The sequence below is a fragment of the Diuraphis noxia genome, unplaced genomic scaffold (assembly GCF_037042655.1).
Source record: "Diuraphis noxia isolate RWA-SAM2 unplaced genomic scaffold, SU_Dnox_SAM2 contig0002, whole genome shotgun sequence".
Taxonomy (NCBI): domain Eukaryota; kingdom Metazoa; phylum Arthropoda; class Insecta; order Hemiptera; family Aphididae; genus Diuraphis; species Diuraphis noxia.
Window position 1 is genome coordinate 9,668,229 of NW_028301712.1, and position 22,523 is coordinate 9,690,751.

General features: G+C 27.7%; 1 protein-coding gene across 3 annotated transcripts in view; it reads right to left on the reverse strand.

Moving 5' to 3' along the window:
* LOC107170636 (ferlin family C2 domain-containing myoferlin misfire) overlaps positions 1–22,523 on the reverse strand; it is a 158,114-nt gene continuing 135,591 nt past the window's right edge. Inside the window, exons 8-37 of one of the 3 annotated variants that reach the window (XM_089220312.1) lie at positions 19,586–19,670; positions 17,250–17,406; positions 14,043–14,229; positions 11,709–11,892; positions 10,762–10,976; positions 10,513–10,696; positions 10,252–10,436; positions 9,981–10,178; positions 9,798–9,914; positions 9,589–9,741; positions 9,305–9,505; positions 8,937–9,053; positions 8,683–8,814; positions 8,461–8,622; positions 8,219–8,361; positions 7,716–7,884; positions 7,395–7,581; positions 6,115–6,254; positions 5,906–6,058; positions 5,665–5,841; positions 5,440–5,574; positions 5,105–5,376; positions 4,818–4,988; positions 4,570–4,745; positions 4,370–4,500; positions 4,101–4,288; positions 3,303–3,541; positions 2,282–2,460; positions 2,115–2,215; positions 1–2,004 (exon numbers count right to left, since the gene is read on the reverse strand). In XM_089220312.1, coding sequence (XP_089076438.1) covers positions 1,824–2,004; positions 2,115–2,215; positions 2,282–2,460; positions 3,303–3,541; positions 4,101–4,288; positions 4,370–4,500; positions 4,570–4,745; positions 4,818–4,988; positions 5,105–5,376; positions 5,440–5,574; positions 5,665–5,841; positions 5,906–6,058; positions 6,115–6,254; positions 7,395–7,581; positions 7,716–7,884; positions 8,219–8,361; positions 8,461–8,622; positions 8,683–8,814; positions 8,937–9,053; positions 9,305–9,505; positions 9,589–9,741; positions 9,798–9,914; positions 9,981–10,178; positions 10,252–10,436; positions 10,513–10,696; positions 10,762–10,976; positions 11,709–11,892; positions 14,043–14,229; positions 17,250–17,406; positions 19,586–19,670 — 5,019 coding nt within the window. In that variant the 3' untranslated portion in view covers positions 1–1,823. Of the gene's footprint in view, positions 2,005–2,114; positions 2,216–2,281; positions 2,461–3,302; positions 3,542–4,100; positions 4,289–4,369; positions 4,501–4,569; positions 4,746–4,817; positions 4,989–5,104; positions 5,377–5,439; positions 5,575–5,664; positions 5,842–5,905; positions 6,059–6,114; positions 6,255–7,394; positions 7,582–7,715; positions 7,885–8,218; positions 8,362–8,460; positions 8,623–8,679; positions 8,815–8,936; positions 9,054–9,304; positions 9,506–9,588; positions 9,742–9,797; positions 9,915–9,980; positions 10,179–10,251; positions 10,437–10,512; positions 10,697–10,761; positions 10,977–11,708; positions 11,893–14,042; positions 14,230–17,249; positions 17,407–19,585; positions 19,671–22,344; positions 22,430–22,523 lie in introns of all 3 variants that reach the window. The other 2 variants (XM_089220310.1, XM_089220311.1) reach the window with 2 other exon arrangements.

Below are 22,523 nucleotides of genomic sequence, written 5' to 3' on the forward strand. Positions count from 1 at the left end.
TAATTATGAATAGTTTTATAATTTACAATCTATTGATTCTGTTTACAAGTTTTACAATTTGGGTTTTCTTTTACTAAATACAATATTTTGTTAATTTATTTACATTTAAAAAACAAAATGTGGAATAATCTTGATTTCGATTCGATTATATTATTCTTATTGAATTACAATGTTATATTATAAGTAACAATTAATATTAATAATACTAATAGGTATTCACAACGACTAAAAGCCTTAGTTTTTTTCAGATAGAGATGGACAATTTCAATAGGTAGGTCGTAGGTACAATATATTATATGATATCGCCTTGGAAAAGAATTGAACAATTTTTTATTTAATTCAAACCCACAAGGTGTAACACTATTGATAAACTATAGACATGATTAATTATTGATGAATTTATAAGCTTATAAAAGTTATTATCATTTGAACAGAAACATAAATGATAAAAAAGCTTTTCCTATGTATTTGAAAAAATGAATCTGTCTCTAGGTACCTAATTCACTAATATATGGTAACATTTTCATTATAAATATTATTTTTCATAAGAAACGATTTGCCTTTGACAGCATAAGTTTATATGGTAATGATTGTACTCTGCATTATATTAACATGGAAAACAACTTTATTATCTTTTAACTATAAAGTAGGTATATAAATTAAAATAAATAAATAACTACGTACATTATTGATTACTAATAATATTATGATGAATTAAATATTCTACAAAATTGTTTTACATACAAATATTATTGTCATGCTTAATATTTTATAATAAACTGCTTTCTTAAATAATTTTCTTCCAAAAGATTCAATAACAATTTTAACTAAAGGATAAAATTTAAAAATAAATAATAGTATAATTATTTTTGTTGACTTGTGTAGTGTGGTATCTTATTTGTATAGTCGTATATTATACAATGCATATTATTATTTTATTTATTAAGGTCTTTGTCTATTATTTTAAGTTCCTATAATATAATAGTATAAATAATATATTTATTATTTTTATATTATTAATCTGTATTTTTTAATTTTTTTAGATAAACGATCAATTAAAAAAAAAAAATGTTTCAGATTTCACTTCTATATAATAATCCATAAAATATAAACATTTATGAAACAAAAAAAAATATTTAACAATAATATTTAGGCTATTTTACTTATTAAATTATTTGTTTCTTAATTGTTTTTTAAAACAAGCATTCTGTATGAAGAATCAATGATTACAATATTTATTATTTTAAATTGTATACGATTTAATAAAATACAATTTATAATATTAATAATTATATATTATTGCTGTTGTCTTATCTTAATATTAAATGTAAAATACAACTTACAATTATAATTTTTAATGTTGGTAATAATAACTGTACCTATATATTATTAAAAATAATTGGGCGTTTATAGAAATATGATTAAATTAATAATTTTAGCCCTTTTATTTATATAAATATGGTGTTCACTTTATTTTGATCAATTCCTATATGATGTGAGTCGTATCAAAAATAAAATGGAAATTGAAATTATATGATCAAGAACATAATATTGTGATTTTAGGTTTTTTGTGAACACAGACTTTTGGAAGGACTTGGATGATTATTTAGAGAGTGATAATGTTTAATAAAGTTATGATAAAAATTGCTTTACTAATAGAGTTATTTTGATATCTACTGATAATCTAACCACATCTATTTTTAGAATATTATAAAGTTATGGTACTGATATGTAAAATAAAAATTACGATTAAAAATAAAAAGTATACGTATATTATATTCAAATAATTGGCTAAGTCTTAAAAAAAAAACAAAACAAAACGGTTAGGCTCCTAGCATTTTTTTAACTGAGTAACCGGGAATGGAATAGAAAAACAATATTATCATGAGGAATATAGCCAGTACGATGATCCCTTTCAAAATTTTCCATTTATAATTGTGCCAAATTATGTAACGTATAGATTTAAATGGATTTAGGAACCACATAAATGAAGCGTCTGGTCGGCTGAAAAAATAAAATAAAAACCATTTAACATTATGTTGTACATGATGTAAATTTCAAGAGTTTAATTCAATATATATATATATATATATATATATATATATATATATTACTTGGGTTTATCTAATGGATCTGGTTCGTTGCGTCCAATACCCGCAGGAATTTTTTCCGCTTCGTCGGTGGTAAGCAAGTGTAACTCGGCCTCAACCTTACCCTGTAAAATGAAGTGTCCCGAAAACTACAATTGTATTACAGTGTTATATGACTATGGTTTACAAACCGTTAATTCCATTTCCTCGTTTTCTTTTTTCACATAAAACGGCCACCAGCCTTTAACGCGTTTTTGCTTGAATATATTAACCATCGGAACTGATCCATCTGACTTGAGCATTTCCAACGTGCACAACTTTGAAGATTTGGCCCCTCGCGGAAAATTGTTCAAGTCCAATGTTAAGGCTCCTAAACATTTAATTGGTTTGAATTGAGGAAAATTTAGCAATTTGTCATAAGTAAAATACTGTAATTTATTAATCTCACATATTATCTTTGTATTTTTTACAATAGTTCGAGTAGGACACACATGTTTTTAAAGTCAATGAAGTAAAATAAGGCTATCAATGCTATTTTTCTAATATAAAGTTTCTAGTACTATTTTATGAAACTTTTAAACTGCGTTGATTTTAAAATTTTTTGATTTTTCGCGGAAACCATTATTAACTAGTTATGATACAAAAAACTTCAACAACTCTGGGTTTAAGGTAAAGTACATTTTCCAATAAAAAGTAGACAACGTGTTTGGTACTCGCTTGTCTACGTTCCGCAAGTCAAAAATATAATTCAATTTGCTATGAAAAACTTCGTAGAGCGAATCTCGAAAAAAATACTTAAAACAAAATGCTACAAAAAAGTATATTTGGAAGTGAATCCCAAACCTCCATTTCCGAATAAACCAATTATTATACGTATTTTTATAATAAATTCATAGTTCCAAATTTAGCATTGAAAAAGACGTCATACATTTTTTTTTTATTGGTGTGATTGCACATTTTAGTACAGTATATTTAGTTTTATACTTAATAAATTTCAAAGTGCCAATATAAAAAGTGTTAAATTTAAAATTTTTAACTAATTTTATTTGTCTTTATTATAATTTATAATGTTTATTTAAGTATTTTGAAAGTAACGTAAAAAACACTCATAATTAAAATTGTAATGTCATTATTTCCGAGCTCTGAAATTCATAATTCATCAACTATCTGTGTATCTTTAATTATACTAAAACAATCAGTTATCGCATTTACCCAAAAAATCATCAGCTGAAAAATGATCAGCATCCCACACTTGGAGCTCGAGCCTAGCCGGTATTTTACTTTCCGTTTCATCCCACGAGAATAGTGATTCTTTTTTCGAAATAACGATTTTCTCTTCCGCCACTAAATAGTCGAACGGAAATAAAAATCTCCAGTTGAAGTTTCCCTCTCCAGTCAATGACCTGTAATGTATGTCTGTGCTCTGGCAGTCTTCCGGGCCCTTCAACCACCTGTGCACAGTAATATTGTTAATATATTATATCATAATTATTTATTTCTATGATATAGCACAGCGGTTCCAAACCTTTTTGAAATTCATAGTTTAACTACCCATGAATTGGATTGGATATTAGAAAATACCACTCCCCCCCCCCCTTAAAAAAGGTGAAAATCAGAAAATGTACCAGGCCTAAAGAACATACGTTATCGAGTTATCGGATATTAAAAACAAATTATGCCGATTCGTGGAACCGTGATGATGTTTATAATATGATGTATTATGTACAGAAACATTGTGCTTTTATGTTTTTAACTGTACATAATATTACCTGGTTCGTTCTGTAGAAGACCATAGATAATCAAAAGTACATTGTATCTACAAATATTATTCTAAGGTAATATAATAATGGTAATAATAATGATAATATTAACAGGTATAAATTACATAAACTAAAAAAAAATTAGTCTAGTCTTTACCCCTCCAAAATCTTATTTTACTCCTCGAGGCGTAATTACCCACAGATTTGGAATCACTGATATAACACTATGGTATATGACAATCGCAATCACCCTTTTACGTAAATATCACTCATTTTTTCGCCAGTGAAAAATGCATCGTCTTCTAACACTACGTCGTCCGTGTTCCAAATGATCACACGCAATTGGTATGATTTTGGTTTCCTTGGCGATATGTCTAACGCCGGGCCTGGAAGTGGCATGTCCATCGGAAACATGTCCACCCACATTTCTAGTTTGCCCTAACACGCAATCAGTGCAATTATTGTTACAATATACTGTACAGGTTTTCCTTTCATCAAAACATTTTTATTTTGACTTACTCTTTCGATTCCTGCTTTGTCTGCAATAAACAGCGGCCTAGTCTCAATATGTTCGGGTACAAGGTGACATCCCCTTCGAGGTATTTCGTGCCAATTATGCAAGACGGCTAACGCCATGTGCTCTTCCGTACCTAAGACAATACTTATTAAACGGCTGTAATAAATTGTATTTAATTTTATATTCTAAGTGTTTCACTTGCCTTTAGAACAATACCATTCGATTGTGTCGTCTATATTATTCTGAAGACAAAATGTCTTAGTACCAATTTTAACCGTTCCGTTTAAATAGACCGGTGGGTCTAATTTAGCCTCTTTACATAATTTGGCTAATATTTGGGTTGGCTTCATTGAATCTCTCCACCGATTGTATCCCGACCTAAATGTTTGAACGAAATGTATGAATAATTACCTATAGCTGTATAGACAAAAGGAATTTCACACTACTTACAGTTCATAAGTTTTAGGAATACCACATGTCGCTCTATGTCTACTATAAAATCGATTTTCTAAGTCTATCCTGGTCTCTCCTATTAAATCATCTGATCCCAATAGATCCCAATCTAGTATTTGCACAGTTAACATCGAGTCTTGTGGGAATGTCGCTTCAATTTCAAAACATCTAATTCGAAAATAAATTAATATATGTACATATTCATATATACATAACATTTTATATTATATATTTAACGCTTCAATTGGAATTTATTATTTTTTTTATATTTAAGTAAAACATACTTTCCAAAAACCGGATTGAGCTGTTTTGAAATGTAGTTATCTTTGTCACTAATTTTTTTTGAGCCTAATTGTAATACTACATATGGATCAGCTTTTCCATTGATGTCCATAGGATGGAGATCATTTGCTTTAACAATGTACACTCTAACCAACACATGGATTGGATCATTTGAAGGTAAGCCTTGAAAAAAACCATATTGTGGATCAAATCCCATTATAGTATGATCTTCGATGTCTTTAGGTAAAGGCCATTTATATACTTTTATAGAACCCTGAAATTCATTAAAATTGATGTTAGTTACAATTTTGTAATTAAATTATTGTATGCATATTACTTTAAACGTTCCCACGACTCGAGCCTCATCTTCGACATCATCGCCTGTTTTTTTACCCCGATACAAATCAAATGGTAATAGCCATTCTCGAAAACCATTGAATTCGGGCTGTGCCTCAAGTTCGTTTGAATATATCTATTTAATTTAAATAGTAGTGCAATTTAATGAAATAACGTGGATTGGATTTATGAAGTACGAGTAGGCATATGTGTAGTTTTTATTTACCTTCATGGTAGCAATTTTAGTAATTTCTCGTTTTCTTTGAAATTTTTTTGGACTTAGTTTTGCTACAAAACGTGACGCTTTTGAACTTTTTTTGGGCGGTTTCACTTCATTTTGGTTAGGTTCCATTTGAATCGGTAATAGCCCGTTGGTGTCTCCATATACAATTTTTCGATTTTCCTAAAATAAGTAAGAATTGTTTAAATTAACGATGAACTTTATTTTCTATTTACTGTGTACAAACTTCGATAATAGCGCTTTCAACAGAAGCAAAATATTTTGTCCACCAATCACGGCTATCATCATTTTTCAATTCTATTATTTCCTCGACACTTTGTTTCCTACTTAATCTATTTAATTGTGTCTTTATATCCTTTTGAGTCAAATGACTAGAACCCTTTAATAAAATAAACAGAGGGTAAATCATGTTAAGTTACATAGGTCACAACTTACATAACTAATGTTGATCACATCATCTTTATTGTCTAAAATATTGGCCTTTCCATTAAACTGTAAATTATTGTTATTATTAGTATTTTGTTCACTTTTGGTAAATCGACTTGTGTTTATTTGATTTTTTTTTGAATTGATTTCTGCAAACATATAATATTATAAAATATTTTGGATAGTATATCTTTTAAAAATATTAGACATTTTTCTTATTGGAAAGAAATACGTGAAATCTAATAAACGTTTTCAGTCATTACCATTAAATGGTATACCATCACATAATGGTATAATATTACCATGGTAATAAAAATATTACAAAATATTATAAGTAACAGAATTTATTATGAAATTTAAAATTTGAAAATTTAAATCATGACAAAATTGTGATATTTAAATAACAGTAAATATAGCAGTATGTAGGAAGTACGGAGACGATGTAAATATAATATGAATATAAAAATAAATATATTAATAATCCAAGTATATTTGGTAATTCCAAATTTATAAAACTCTGTCCACCGTTATCAATTACCAACGTATTGCAATATGCATTTTTGTGACAAAGTCAAGAAACTGCTATTGGAAGGAAAACGAGTTCAGTAAACAAACCGTGTTATGATTAAAACTATACGAGATCGTAGATATTTTATTGTAGAGCTAATATAAGTCTCAGTTTGACCAATAACTATAGTACAGACAATAAGTAAAACTAAAGAACCGAATGTGACGCCGAATGCACAATTAGTGACAAACATTGTCATAACACAGTATACATTTTACACACACAGCAAATGGTTCAATAAATTAAGCAGTTGTAGTTGTGTGTTTAAACTTGGGTATTAAAATAATAATATTATGTGGTAAATATACAATGATAATTATAGTCACTACATGGTTATAAATTTATATTTTTCGTGATAATATTTTCATTCTGGAGTAGTCATTTTGAAGAAAATTGCATGGCAAATAAAATACAACCACTTCATGCTTAATTTTTAATTTGATTACATAGGTTTTGTCACCGACTCCATTATGGTTGTTTTGGGACTTAATTATTGCATGTGATAGGCTTAAGAAAGTATATTATCGAAACATAAGTTTCACTTCACTCTATCTGCATCGCTCACAGTGATTACGTCAAAGATTCCAATAATAATTCTGACCAATATACCTCATAATGAACATCACCACAACACCCGAAAAAATGTTAAATTATTGATAGAATATAATAAAATGTAATGAGATGTAAATACAAAGTAAAAAAAAAGATTATGTATTCTTACGTTGTAGTTGTTGTAGCGATCTATTTCGTTCAATTGCTTCTTTCTCCTTCTTAGTGGTTGGTACATACATATATCTATGGATTGAGTTTATAAGATGTGTACCTACTAAGGTAAATCTGCCAAAACTCCGGCAGTCAACAGCACGTATTGTGAGCGGTGGGCGATAAAGCTCTTGTTCCGGAAGCTCCTATAAAATAGATTAATAATAATGTAATTTAACCAACCTAGGAAATCGTTACAAACCTATTGAAATTATTTTTTAAATCATATTGATGAAATACCAATAAATTATAATAATTTTCAATAATGTATGACTCTTACTAGCTCTAAAAATTTAACTGGAGTACTAAAATTTGGATTTTTTCGTGCATTTTGTATAATAGACGAGTAAAGTATATGACCGGCGCACTCAATATCTACACGAGGTTTGTCTACAGTCATCAAGTGAACACGTTTCAGATCTCGTAGTCCCCAAAACAATACTTCAATCCTAAAAAAAAAAAGGCAATTATGATTAATTATCAGAACGTCTATGTTTTTTTTTTTATAATTCCACAATACTCTTAAAATGGTTGAACAAGTATAAGGAAATATACAAAACAAAATTCAAATTTTAATTAATTCATTATCAATGGAAATAGTAAGAATCAGCACTAAGCATGCTGGGTAAATCTAAAGTGAGATTCTATTTAGCCGTTTATATATTTGTATTTAATATACATTTTGATCAAACTTATTACGATCGTACCACAAGTAATATTAAATATACACAATAGTGAGAAATTAAAAATAAATAATTTATTGCGATTAAATATTATTATTACCTATATTTTGCTAACGTTGGTCTAATATCTTTTGGAATCGGTAAAATTGGTTCACAGTGTTGTCCGTCTACTATTGAATAAATTTCTTTAGGATTTGGCAATGGTGGTAATATTGCACTTTCGCCAATTAGTGCGTTAGGAAGCTAAACAAAAATATATCAAATGAAATAATATGTGTTTCGTACAACACATATAGGTTATATATAATATAAATAAAAAAAATATATTTTTAAAAATCGAACTTGTAATAATTCAAACGTTGCTAAAAGCTCTCCAGCGTGTTCCATGCCTCTATGGACATCATACCATTCCAATGACGGTGGAAATTCTGGTCTTACATAGTCGTCTTCCAAAAGTTTCACATGTGGTTTAGCCACGGTTCTTCCGATGAATTCAGACTTTCCCTACGCAACATACAAAAACAGACAGTTTACGTTTTCCATACAAAACAGAACAGTTACCACTTTGTCTTGATCGAATATTTCCACCACGATTGTCGGTGGATCCTTTTTAATATCGTCTTTTGTCCCATACAGTATCACTTCGTTGATGATCAACAGTTCATCCCAGGTGGGACTCAAAGTTTCATCGATTACCTATAAGACGATAATTAAAACTCATTAAAGCAAATAAACAAACGTCATAATCTAATAGCCTATGCTGTCCAACGTTTTGATTGGATATTATGTTATAGGAATATAATGTAGTATATGTGTACTTGTGTTTTGGTCGAGTTTTCACCGAATATAATTTGTGCGTACGGATCGGATAAGCCGGATGCATCGGAACCTATTAGCGAACGGGCTTGATACATGTACGCCCTTAGTTGAAATGTCTAAAATAAATACATCAGTTATAAATGTTAAATTGAGATTGTGAATCATTTTTGTTTTTTTATTATTGCTTGTGTCAAGATTTTAAGTGTTTTTAAAATTAATAAATATGATATTTAGAATATGAATAGTAATAACTCATATAAAATCTACATATTCAAAATGTACTGTTTTTGAATACATAATATAATATTAAAATATTTAATGATATACAAGACTGCTGTGCTGCATAGTAAAAATATATGAGACTTACATATTTTTCGCAATAATGAATGTAGGCCGGCGGTGGCAATCTAGGATTTTCCGAACTGTACAATTCAGGCGTGGTATTATAACCTTTTGGTAGACCGTTTGAGAGGTACTTTTTGTGTTTCATCTGGCCCAACCATGTGTACACTTGCAGTTTAGCTGGTACTGCCCAACCGGACGAACCGTAATTTTTCTTTCCCGGTAACTAAAATCATGATAATTAGATTAAATGCTGCAATTTAAAATATCGTGTTCATTGTGTTCGACTTAATATTTTAATTAAAATACCTTTAAGAACATGCTGTGTACTTTTGAACAAAATTTTCCGCATTCTTCGTCAGCAACCGAATATATTAAGTGCCTAGTCATGATTCGTTGATAAGCTACTCTTTTGCCATTGCTTACCATCCACAGGAAAATATCAGGCAATGCGTGTTGTGGCTAAAAACCAAAGAATAATCAAAAACAGTTTAAAACAGTATTGAAATTATACAAACATCTTCGATTAGAGCTTTGATTTTTTGTAAGTAGCTTAACGCCGTTCTATAACGTTCTTTGAATGAATTTTTGGTAACTATAGCTTTCAAAGTTCTTGACATTTTTCCAATATGTTCCTGTATTTTAAAGTAATAATTTTGATTAATTATTCAAGAATAACAAAAATTTTTTATAATAATTACAATCTCTCTAAGGCATAGCTTCATTCGTTCTTTGTCCAACTTAGTTTTTCCTAAGCCCTGACCACATCCTACACCCTTTGTGAAATTCACGTATCGGTTGCAACTAGTAGATAGTTCGTCTAAGACAGATTTTAGTTTTTCTTCCTTATCAGGGTCATCATCGTCAAGCAAAAATGATACTTCATTCAGACCTTCTTCCTGTTCACGCATAAAATATAACAGAAAACAACTTAAAAATATTAAGTGTTTATAAACCTGTATTATGCCATACCAGTTTGTCCGATATTTTATTTATAATATTTGAGTTGTACATTCTTCGCCTGTAATCTGGCCATATTGACTTGACATGTAAACAGGGCTTGTCTTCACGTAGTGGTAAATAATAATACACCTTATCGTTGGATATTGGCTTTATAGCTGCCGTTGTGCTTTGCCACGATTCCGAAATAACGCTCTCTAAAATATTGTGATTCGTATAATATAGACATCCATCGGATTGTATCAGTTATTCCTAAAGTAAACGAAGATTTACCAAGCACGTTGACTTTATCGTGATCTTCTTGAGAGCTAGATTCGTTATGGCCATCAATCATATTTCCAGCATTCCCTATACTCAGTTCGAAAAATATAGGCTTCTCTCCAAGTTTCTTGTCAATCATAGATGCATCTAAAATGGTCATGAATAAAAAGAACTCTTCGTTTTTACAGTACGATGTCTGGAAATAAGAAAAAAATTCAATGTATAAGTCCATAATATATATTAAAAAATAATATTTTTTACCTCTGTGATGGGATAGGTAGGTTCGACATCTACACCAGAGTTCATAAATTCCGTGTTTTCTGTGATTTCAGTTCGAATCGCAACTAATACTCTTGCCCTGTATGAAACACCTTCTCCAAGGCCAGTATTGAGCGTCGCGTGCTTGTCTAAAATACTGTAATCCCTTGTTGATCCGTACATGTGTATGAACGTGGGGCCGAATGTTGGGGGAAATCCTATGATAACAATTGAACATTTCTGTATTGTATAGAATTTATTTAGACATAAGCTATCAAAAATAAGTTTAAACTACAGAAAAATATAAATATTTAAAGTATCATATTACTTACTAAAAATTTTTTGTTATTCAAAGGTTCAACAGTTTATCATTTTAAATGCAAATGATTTAAGTCAATTTTTAATTAAATTAAATTATAATTAAAAAATAAGTTCTTGTTTTATGTTAATTCAGTACATGTATTCTGATTTTGAATGAGATATTATAAAACTATAATATTAGTACTACATTATTGATTTAATAGTATTTTTATTTCATACTAGAATTATAGGTTTAGACGGTATAGTTGCTACTTATGAGTTAGATATATTAGATTCGACTATATTAGACTGGTTATATATGTTTAATAATTAACCAAATGTATCAATTTGTTATTGAATCTTAAACAAAACTGTATAAATGTAAATATGTTGCCCACATACTTATATATAAACGCCAAGAAAAATTATTTATGAGTACCAGATATTGAATTCCATTTAGATTTTAGAAATACAGAAATTATAATATTTTGAAGCATCGATGTTTGTTTTTTTTATTTAGCTTCCAGTGGTGTAAAATAGAATGATGGACGTGTTAAAACACATATTAAAAAAAAAAAATGTATGGCTTCTAATTTTCTTATAGATATTATCCGACTGTAATAATACAAAATGTAAGTATATCTAAAAACCTCTTTCGCCGTCGTTTGATATAGTCTTCAGGTCGATAAAATGTGTGCCAATAATCGTGTTTACTGGATCATTGTCCCTCAGTTGAATTTTTATCCGCTGGCATAGTGGAGGAAACATCTCGGAGAAAACAATTTGCTCATTCCACACCGGTGAATAGCTGTGTTTTCTTACGCTCGTTTTGCCCTTAAGCCAAAAAATTTATTCACGTAGACAAATATACTTATATCTAATATTAATAGTAAAAATTAAATTGCTGAATTCTCAAACGTATTATTTTGTATTCACATCATTTTTTTCCAAATTTAGAAAATTCTATCTCTATTTTGTATTGAAATAATACTAATACAGTCACGATATTAATTTATCGTTTATGATAGCATACCATCGAAATCTAAATCTTTGTTTCAGGCAAGAAATAAACGCACTAACGACGAATTAATTGAATAACGGTTTATTGTAACGTACATAATATTAATATATCTACGAGCTATGGCTTCTAAACGTTAACCTATGTCCTAAATCGATAGAATGCTTTGAACGTTTAATTAAACTCTCCGTGAAATTATGAAAACGTGAGTTACACTGTTTCCTTAGAACGCCAATAACAAGATTACAACGAAGATATTTTAGTGCTAAATATATTATACATAAATTCACTATTAGCATCATATGTCGAGTAGAAGATTTAGGCTTCGTATAGATATAGGTAATAATGGTGCCTTCAGCATCGTAAAATAGTTAGATTATAATATTATTATCATTATCATTATTTTTTTGTATTCACACCACACGCTATATACAAATCAAATGCATAATTTCATCGATTATTTGAATTTTTGGGGCAGTTGTACTTATGCTTATTTACTTTGTTACCTAAACAGAATCAGTGCGTACGAATACATTTTATATTCTACCGGAGATACATTATAGATGAAATTAATTTTTGTTTTTTATCCTGATATCCGCTTATTTAATCACTGAACTTTAATTATTATGAAAAATGTTAATTACTCATTATAAATTAAACAAAAAAATAAAGTCCTGAACGCGTTTCGGAAATAAATTTCTTATATTCATTTATATATAAATGTCTTGTACCTATCTTACATCAATATTAAACTGTAATTTATCTGAAATTAAACTTTACGGTGTATTTGTGTGTCAAAATATAAAATGAACATTTAATTCACAGAATAAATTAATTAATAATTAAGTTTCAACTTTTTCATAAAAAAGATACTTGAACAAATTATACATATACCTAAGTCTATATAAGATATTCTTTTTAATACCATCAAAGATATATATGATGTCATTTTTGAGATGAGTTTTATTATTTTCAGATATATTAAGGTAGAATTAATGAAGCAAATCGATGCTTTTCAATAAACCATTAATAATGCATTATAAAATGCTTTTTATTAAACAAAAATTATTATTATTATGGTTACGATAAGCACTGTAGAGGTTTTGTAATAGTTTTTAATTATTTAATATCGATTTCATTATGATACAATTATGTATAGTTATATAATATCTTTTATTTAATTCAATTTATGTTAGTTTAACTCCGAAACGCAATGACTTTGTGCTGGTATTAAAATATAATATTTCAATAAAAGGGAATCGTTTATTGGTTTTTAAAACTTTTTTTTTGCAGACATTTTTACAAGGATAAATTATTCGAGATAAACTATATGTAACATTTTAACTAGCATTTTGTGAGTTTGATATTGAATTTTAAGGATTTTTTAGTCATGACTTACTATTAGACATACTACCTATTAGAAAACAGCTCTAAGTTTGACTAACAACCAACTCAGTATTTTTAGTATGTTTTTCTCTCATCATAAAGTTCAACAATATCAGTAGGTACACATACAACTTAATATTTTGTGAAAAATGAGACAATAAGACTTAAAAATTATTAAAATTTCAATATTTCATGTAATCAGATCTCTGAAAATGAAGAGCTTTTATTCATCACTTCATCAGAACCTTACATGTTTAAATATTGATTGAAGTCTAAACAGAAAATTATTTAATCATTATATTTCCGTTACTGTACTTTAATTGATACCAACATCATTAAATGGTTTTAATAATATTATTACGAAGATAACATCATTCGTTTTTAATAGTACAAGATTCCCCAACACATTTATCCATCTTATCCGAATTCCTACCAATAAATCTAGGAAAAGCATTGTAAAAATGTATTAAATGTCCATAATATTATACTCGTAGATATACAATTTAGCGACAGAAGTGATAAATATTTCGGTGACGATTATAAAATTACGTTATCCATATAAATGTGACCGACGACTTACGGTTAAACCGGCGAACGATACTTGTACGAATGGGTCGACCAGGTCTCGGTTCTCGCCGGTAAATGCTTTTTTCACGTTCGCCACTAGCGTGCTGTTCATTTTTGGCAAACCGTCAGCCCTGTATATCCGCACCACGTACTTGGCCCTCTGCCGGTCCACCGGGACGCCGTCCGGTAACAGCAGGTTGCTGTAATAATTTAATATTAAGGTTAGAGCAGCAACGTGTCATAGACAACCTGCAAGAGTGTGGTCGATCAACGATAATAATAATTATAATATTTCATCGGTTTAAATAAAAATAATCGTAGAATAAAATAATGAAAATTATTATAGTATCGTGATAAGACCAGATTATTTTCCCAGCACTATACATGTATTCTGTAGCCCAGTGAATCGCCTGTACCAGTCACTCAATTACCCTACAATTATCTACCTACAGTATCCCGCCGGGAAATGCGTGTATAGAATTTTCCTCCATTTTTTTTAGCTATAATATTATACTATGAAATATATTTTCACACACAAAACAACCGTTTTATTATCTATTTTTTTTTATATCTTAAAAATACTCAAAATACGATATTAAAACTAAGATAATAATGTTAACTATTTTTATTTTTGTGATTTATAGAAAATTTAATTTATTTTAAACTATGGCAGACTTCGAACAAATATTAAACCAACAGTAGTATATTATTTATAAACGCTAAAAGTTTCTATATAACAGCTGGAGTGGAGTGGTAGGGTAAACCACGAACATTTAATAAAACTATAAGGTCAAAATATTTGATTATTATGGATTTAAATGTTCGAAAATTAAAAATAATATAGGTATGGCTTGCTGTCGCAAAAAAAAAAAAAAATTAAATACAAACACAAAATATAAACATCAAAACTTGCAGTTCACGAACATAATAATATTTTATTAAATAGTAAAACGTTTATAAAATTTATAAACTTTCTACTACTTTTTTTTGGAACATTTTTAATCCAAAGTTGAGGGATATATTCCCTGAGTACCTAACATAAAATATGCTATTGACGATTTAAAAATTTGAGGATTTGTTTCGTAGTATAATTTTGTGTAAGCCCACTTAAGTATTTACAATAAAAATGGTGAATACAGTTATAAATTTATCATATTATTGTACATGGATAATGTTACCACAATCTTACCAAATTATTTTGATAACGGACATAATATTTTTGTTACTGAGTAGATTTCTGTAATTTCTGTGTTAAATTGTATTTTAATTATTAGCTATTGAATATGAAAACGATTTTTAGAGTGAGTTAATGAATATTTCAAAGAATATTTTATTAAATAATTTTAATACATTCAAGCAAAAAAATTATGGTTTGGTAGCCAATAATAATACAATAATATGAATAGTATTATAATAATTTGATTATAGTAGTAGTACAATGTATAAAATTGTATTAATTATAAGAATTTCGTATAAAAAATGACTCAGAATAAGAGAACGAGAGGTCAAAATTTACTAACGAAATATATTAAAAATTGCATGGTCTTCATAATGAGTAGAGCAGATCAAGAAATGTGCAATTAACAGAATTAACCTTAATGTTATATGGAACTTCTAAAAGATTATGGGCTAAAATAGCTATAGAGTCAGTTTTATTGTTCAAAATTTTGTAACCCACAATAGTATCAATAACATTTTTGTTATTTCGTGAATCAGTTATTTATGATTATAGAAATCATTGGCAAAAATCCCACTTCAAAATTATAAGATGAAATTAATATCATCTTTACAGCTTCATTAGAAATAGATAGATTGAACATACAACCAGAAAATCATTCTTTTTTTTTTCAATTGAAATTCATTTTAAATTAGACTACCTATCTTTAAATAGTTCGATTTATTCATCTTAGCTCTTATTGATAACTCATTTTTTCATGGCATATTATTGAAAATTATTTGAAATCGATTTTGTCTATCGATAGTTCTACAATCCGCTTAAAAAATATAAATCAAAATTGTCTTTCAATATATTTAAATTATCAGAAATAGATGTCATCATCAACAATAGATGCATCATCAACTTTTATTTTATTTTAAATTATGAAGCTATAAAAATGATTCTAAGCAGGCAAACATTTTTTTTCAATTTTATTTTTCCACAGCAAAAGTTCTATCCAATAATTCTCAAACTTTGTAGTGAACTGAAAATATATTTGCAAAGTACGTAAGTTTTAAAATAAAATTATCATCACTTAAGATTTTTACGTAATCATTTATCTCGTCTAAGTAATACGTAACTTCTTCCCGAATTTCGACTAGACAAGTCTTGATGAACTTTTCCCCTCGTAAACCAACATACCTCGTTATAAAGAAGAAGTGAATTGTAAATACTACCCATTTCTTAGAAAAACTTCTCAAATAAATAGGTATATAATGGCCTTACGTTTATGAAATTAACTATTTTGACAGGCGAGTTTAAGCCACGTCTGAAATCATCTGACAAAAGTATTCAATACTAATGCTTTCCTATGGATATTGCAGTTCATCCATGGAATATTAGGATGAATTTCACGCGTTTTAGTAATAACATTACTGTTCCTACCACACGTCGTTCGGTACATAAAGCTGACACATTTTTTTCTAACAGTGAGATGCCACGAGTGGGTAGTAAACATGTAGGAAGTGATTCCTTGAAGTTTTATCGGTTGCTTTCAACTTTAAATTACAGTTTAACGTCATCGAAACGTTAGTTTGTATTTGCATATATTTGAAAAATATCACATGAATCAAATTCGTATGCTATATTATAGATATACATAAGTAAAAATATATTTTATAGCATTTCTTTTATAATTTACAAAACAGACATCATATTATTAATGTTGGGAGCAACTGATTTCGGTTAATAATTACGCTTAATGCAAACAGATACCTAGTAAATACCTAGCGGTCCCCAGAAATTAGCTGCTTCCGATATTAACAACGGGATTGCTTCTCTGCATGTATATTATAAAATAATGCATAAAGTATAATGAAACGTATAAGTATATTATGCCAGGTTAGCATGGGCTCGTAGATTTTTTCATTGTCGAGCTCCACACCCCATTATACTCAGCAAACAGCATAGATTTTAGTTTTGTTTAATAACTTATAAGCGAAAATATAACAATTAAATTTGTAATATACCTCCTTAAACAATAAAGTATTATGAACAACTTACGCTTCAATGTCATCTTCGTCTTTTTCCGTTTTCGGTGGTATTTTAATAGTGTCTCCTTTTCCGATTACGCTGATGTCACATTTTAAATATCCCTTGGGTCCACCAGCTATGTCGTCGGGGTCCGTGAGAAGAGCCCATTTGTGATAAAATTGATGCTCTGAAATGTCACGGCACACCAACGTTATAATGATTTTTATATTGGAATTATATAATAAGAAAAAAAAGATTCGTTTAAGTCTGTTTTTTTAATTACTAAAAATAAATCGAAAAAATAAATAATTGAAAAATAGCATGGTAAAAAAATAAACAAAACCGTTTTCGATTTCAGAACCTTTTTTATTATTTCTTAAAAGTTTAGAGTACCAACCAGGTTTCATTAAATACCCAAATATTTTTAATTGCTGTTTGATATTTATTTACGTACAACTGTTGTCTGTATTAGTAATTTTGTTTACAATCACTTTGGCTACTGTTAAAAATTCACCGAGGTTAAATAAAAAAAATATATATAAAAAGTCGAAAAAATAATATTTGTTTTGTTTATTTTGTCATTACCTATTATTTTTATGTTAATAATTAATATTTAATATACAGGTACTTTTTTCGTGTAGTTTGTTTGTACTGAATTAAACTGTAAGTTATTATATCATTTTATATCTACCAAAACAAAAATAATAAGCTATGCATGAAGGATAAATAAACGATAAAGTATAAATTAACAAGTAACTGGTAAGACTTTTGTAAACCGTAATCACTATCTTAATAATTTACAACTATGAAAATCATCTATTTAAAAATATGTAAAACTAAAAAGAAGATGTTGATATTTTCAAACATATTATTAATATGTATCAACTTATTAACCTCTTAGATATTTCTCGCATCTGAAATTATAATATTATAATCTAAATAACTAATACCAAAAACTTTTGTGGGTATAATTTATAATGATATATAATATAAGTCATTAACAATTGTGTGTTAAAAAAAAAAAAAATAATATATCACCTGCAGTTTTAATGATTTATACACTTAATTGTAATTATTGCTATTTCTCGTTAGTCGTTAGTGTGTTATTAAATATTTCATGACTAATTATGAAAATTGTAATTTATTTACCTTGTTGTGGTGATATAGTACATTTAAACGCAAAATCATAATTATGTAAGTTCTTATTAAATATAATTAAGTTGGATTTCAGTATTTATCTTCTAAACATATTTTAAACGCTAACGTTGCAATTAAAGATTTTAAGTTTAAATTTAAATATTGTGAAAAATAATTTAACGTTAGCATGTTACAAAACGAGTTTTTTTTGGATTTTTAGAATACGACCACTGTCCTGTATTAAATATTGATGAAATGCATTTATAACAAAATTTGCTACTCAAGCATATACTTAAAAATCACAGCGATTTCAAGATTTTTCCGTAAAGTGTATAACTAGTTACATCATGGTAAATTTCATACGAACGAAACATAAATTATAATTTTCAAAGAACAAACAAATTATATTTTTGATTATGAATTTGAATTGTATTATAAATGAAATGTTAATATGATTAATCCTTTCGACTTTATATATTTCTTTTTAGTACTATACATTTTTATGTTCTGATGTTAATAAAATTGCAATGTTTTTTTTTCTTTCTAATTTTAGTGTGCAACAAGTATATCGGTAGTAATACAAATTGGTTACACAGACAAAAAAAAAATCATTGCAATTAGCCCGACCGAGGTTTTGATTTAATCGAAAACGGCAGTGCGTAGAAAACCATGCATATCAAGTCAGATGTAAAAGAAGCAAAAGGAAATGTAGGTTTTTGTCGTCGATAGCAAAGTTCTATAGGTAGGTATGTAATATAAAAGTATTAAAGTGCGTTTTTTTCAGAAGAATATGTGTTGTTGAATTCTAGGTATTTTAAAATTTTAATAAAATATACTTATAAAAAAAACATGCTTGTGGAAAAAATTTCAACGAAAATAAAGTAACCGAGCCAAACAGTATACTATGTATGTATTATATCATATCAGAGAGCAATTACTTCATGCGATGAAAAAAAAAATGAATTAAATATGACATGTTATGTGGTAAAATACAATGATGTCTATTGCGGGATACGATGTTAAATGATTATCAATATATAGATATTATATTAATGTCGAATGGGAGAATATTGTTGTAAACAATAAAAAAAATAATACTAAAACATTCCTATATATATATGTATCGATTTCTGTACACTCATTACTTGATGTTTATCTACTTTGTACATGATTAACAATTATTAATTTTTTTTCTATACAATGTTTATAGTGTTAACTCCATAATGTACCTGGCTGGTACCAGACGGTGCCAACGTCTAATTTAAAGCTGCCCCACAGTTTTGACGCTTTTAATATGTGTCTGGATTGTAAGACCTTTTTGAGCGTTTGGACAGACAGAAAACAAAAACAAAATACAAGTCCAACAATTCGTGTAGGTAGAAAAATACAAATACGTGTCAATCTAAATAATAAAATAATATGAACTCGACACATGCCCGGTGTTAAATCCAGTTGAACTAACGCAGACATGTCTCAATAAAAGTGCAAATTGTAATTTTTCAAAATAATTTCATCATATCATTTATAAATTCAACATTTAAGATTGATGAAAATAATAGGTATGTGGATTAAATTAATTTTTTTTATCGATATTGCCATAATATGATTATTTTTTAATATAATAATGAATTATAGTTATAGACACAATTTGCATTACTGACATCAACGTGTCAGTAAAAGTTAATTATGTGAAACATAAATTCGAAAATTAGAAAATAAATTTGTTTTTAATTAAGAGTATAGATTAAACCAATGATATCAATTGTTTTTGTACCTATAATAATATATTATAAAAACTATAGTTAATATATTATCATTTTGTATTGGATTAACATTAATTAACATTAACATATATTATTTATTCTATTGGAGGTTTAATAATGTAAAATAAAACCGTAATACGTATTAATGTATATTACAGTAGAACTTCGATTCTCTGTCCCCCGATTAACCGTCTTTCTTGGTTAACCGTCTGGCCACTTATATAGATATGGCAGCCAAAAAAGCACGTAATATGTTAAAACAACAAAAATTAATCAATTTTTATAATATTGATTGTTAAGTATGTATGTAATTATTGTTAATAATAATAAAACTTTTTAATAAATTAAAAAATAATTATAATAATGCACCAATAAATTATTACCTAATTATATCAATATGTATGTCATAATTACTAAAGAAAAACAATAAATAATAATATGTATGTATGTATGTTTAAATTTTTGTTGCTCGCTTAACTGTCTTTTCGATTATCCGTCAAAGCTCTGGTCCAGAGACTGACGGTTAATCGAGGTTCTACTGTATCTATAGTTGAATTCAATTATTTTAAATCATTTAAGACAGTTTTATAACACACATGAGTTTGAAAAAAGTGTAACCTGTTTCAATTTCAATTAAATTTTAATATTTAACGAATTAAAACTTTCATTTAATTGGTGTAATTTGATTTATCCTCTACACAAAATAGGGTTTTTGTCAATTCGATTGTTTAAGATGAAATGGTTTATCAATTATTGGTCTTAAATTAATTATTGGACTTAAATTAATTATTAGATTAATTACTCAATGGTCACTAATACCAATGAATTCTTTAACGAAAAATATCAAATATTTATAAAAGAATTGGGAACATTGATTTGATTTTGTATCTTATTATTATATTATTAATCCTTGAGGTAATAAAGAATTTAATTTTGTAACATTATTATAAACATAATTATTATTAATCTAAAATCTTTAATGTAATACTGTTAATCATAATTAAAGTATTTTTAATTTCTAATATTTTAGCTTGGAATAGAGCAAATAGATTATTTTTTACAATTATTGTTTTAAATATTATACATTTTTAACTGAATTACAAAAATCGTTTAAGAACTTTTTTGATAGAGCACCTAGTCAATAAGACAATTATTAATCATTTCCTAATTAATTATATACTCCTGATTGATTTATTTAGATTTATTAATATAATAAAATAAAATAAATGTTATAAAATATAGAGTTTTTAATAAAATCGAATATTAATAGATGTTCGAAATCATAAGAAAACTAAATATAATATGTTCAATTGTATATTTGGAGAAAAAAGTGAATAATGATTAATGTTTGATTAAGTTTTGGTAACAACATTGTATTGTTTTGTAAATCACTTTTTTTATGAATTATATAAAATATTCACTGACTAAATAAAGTTGATAAGAAAAAATAGTCATTTTTAAAATTAAAAATAAAGCCAAAAATATTATATTAGGTTTAATAAAGCATTCCGAAAAATCAGAAAGTATTCGATAAATATAACAACATAGACTGTTTAAATAGTTATGGTCTAAAAATACTGCTAACGGAGCATTTTGAACGACCAAGGTTTCGGTGAAACTTTATTGCACATGTATTACTGTAAAAATTAACATTTTTGAATCAATCATGGATATTATTGCTCATATTGGATATTCAAACGCGGAATAAGTATAATTACTTAGACTTATTTTTTAAATAACAATATCTAAAAGAAAACATTTTTTTATATCAAATCCACCCAATGAAATCATAATATCATTATTTTTTAAGTGAAATTATTTCGCAATCCCAATCCGACCGAATCCCTGGTGTACAAAATACCAATAACCATGTAGAAATATTTTTAACGGAATAATATGCGGACTATTTTGTAAATATTGCAGACAACATAATGGGATGTATTGTTGAATAAATTACAATAAGACAAAACATGGTAAAAAAGCAAAATTACGTGAGTATTAATTCGTGTATAAAGAGTGATAATGCTTGTGCGTGTGTATGTGTGTGTGGGTGTGTGTGTGTGTGTGTGTGTGTGCTCGCGCGAGCGCGCGTGAGTGTATGTGTGCATGTGCGTGTGTACGTTGCATCATATAATAATATGTTTGGTAGATATAGTACAAAGTGTACAAAGAAGATAATAAAAAAACAATAATAAACAAATTATGAAAAAGAAAATGCAATGTACCGGGCGTGTCATAGACGGTGTGTAAGTCGATCTTGAATGATCCAACCACCGTGCCTGACCTTAGGATTTTTTTAGAATGCAAAACCTGAAGATTTTTCATAAAGATATTATTTAAAGAAAACACATAAACCATTATTGACTTCATAAAATTGCAATGGCGTTTTAAAATATATTTTGTT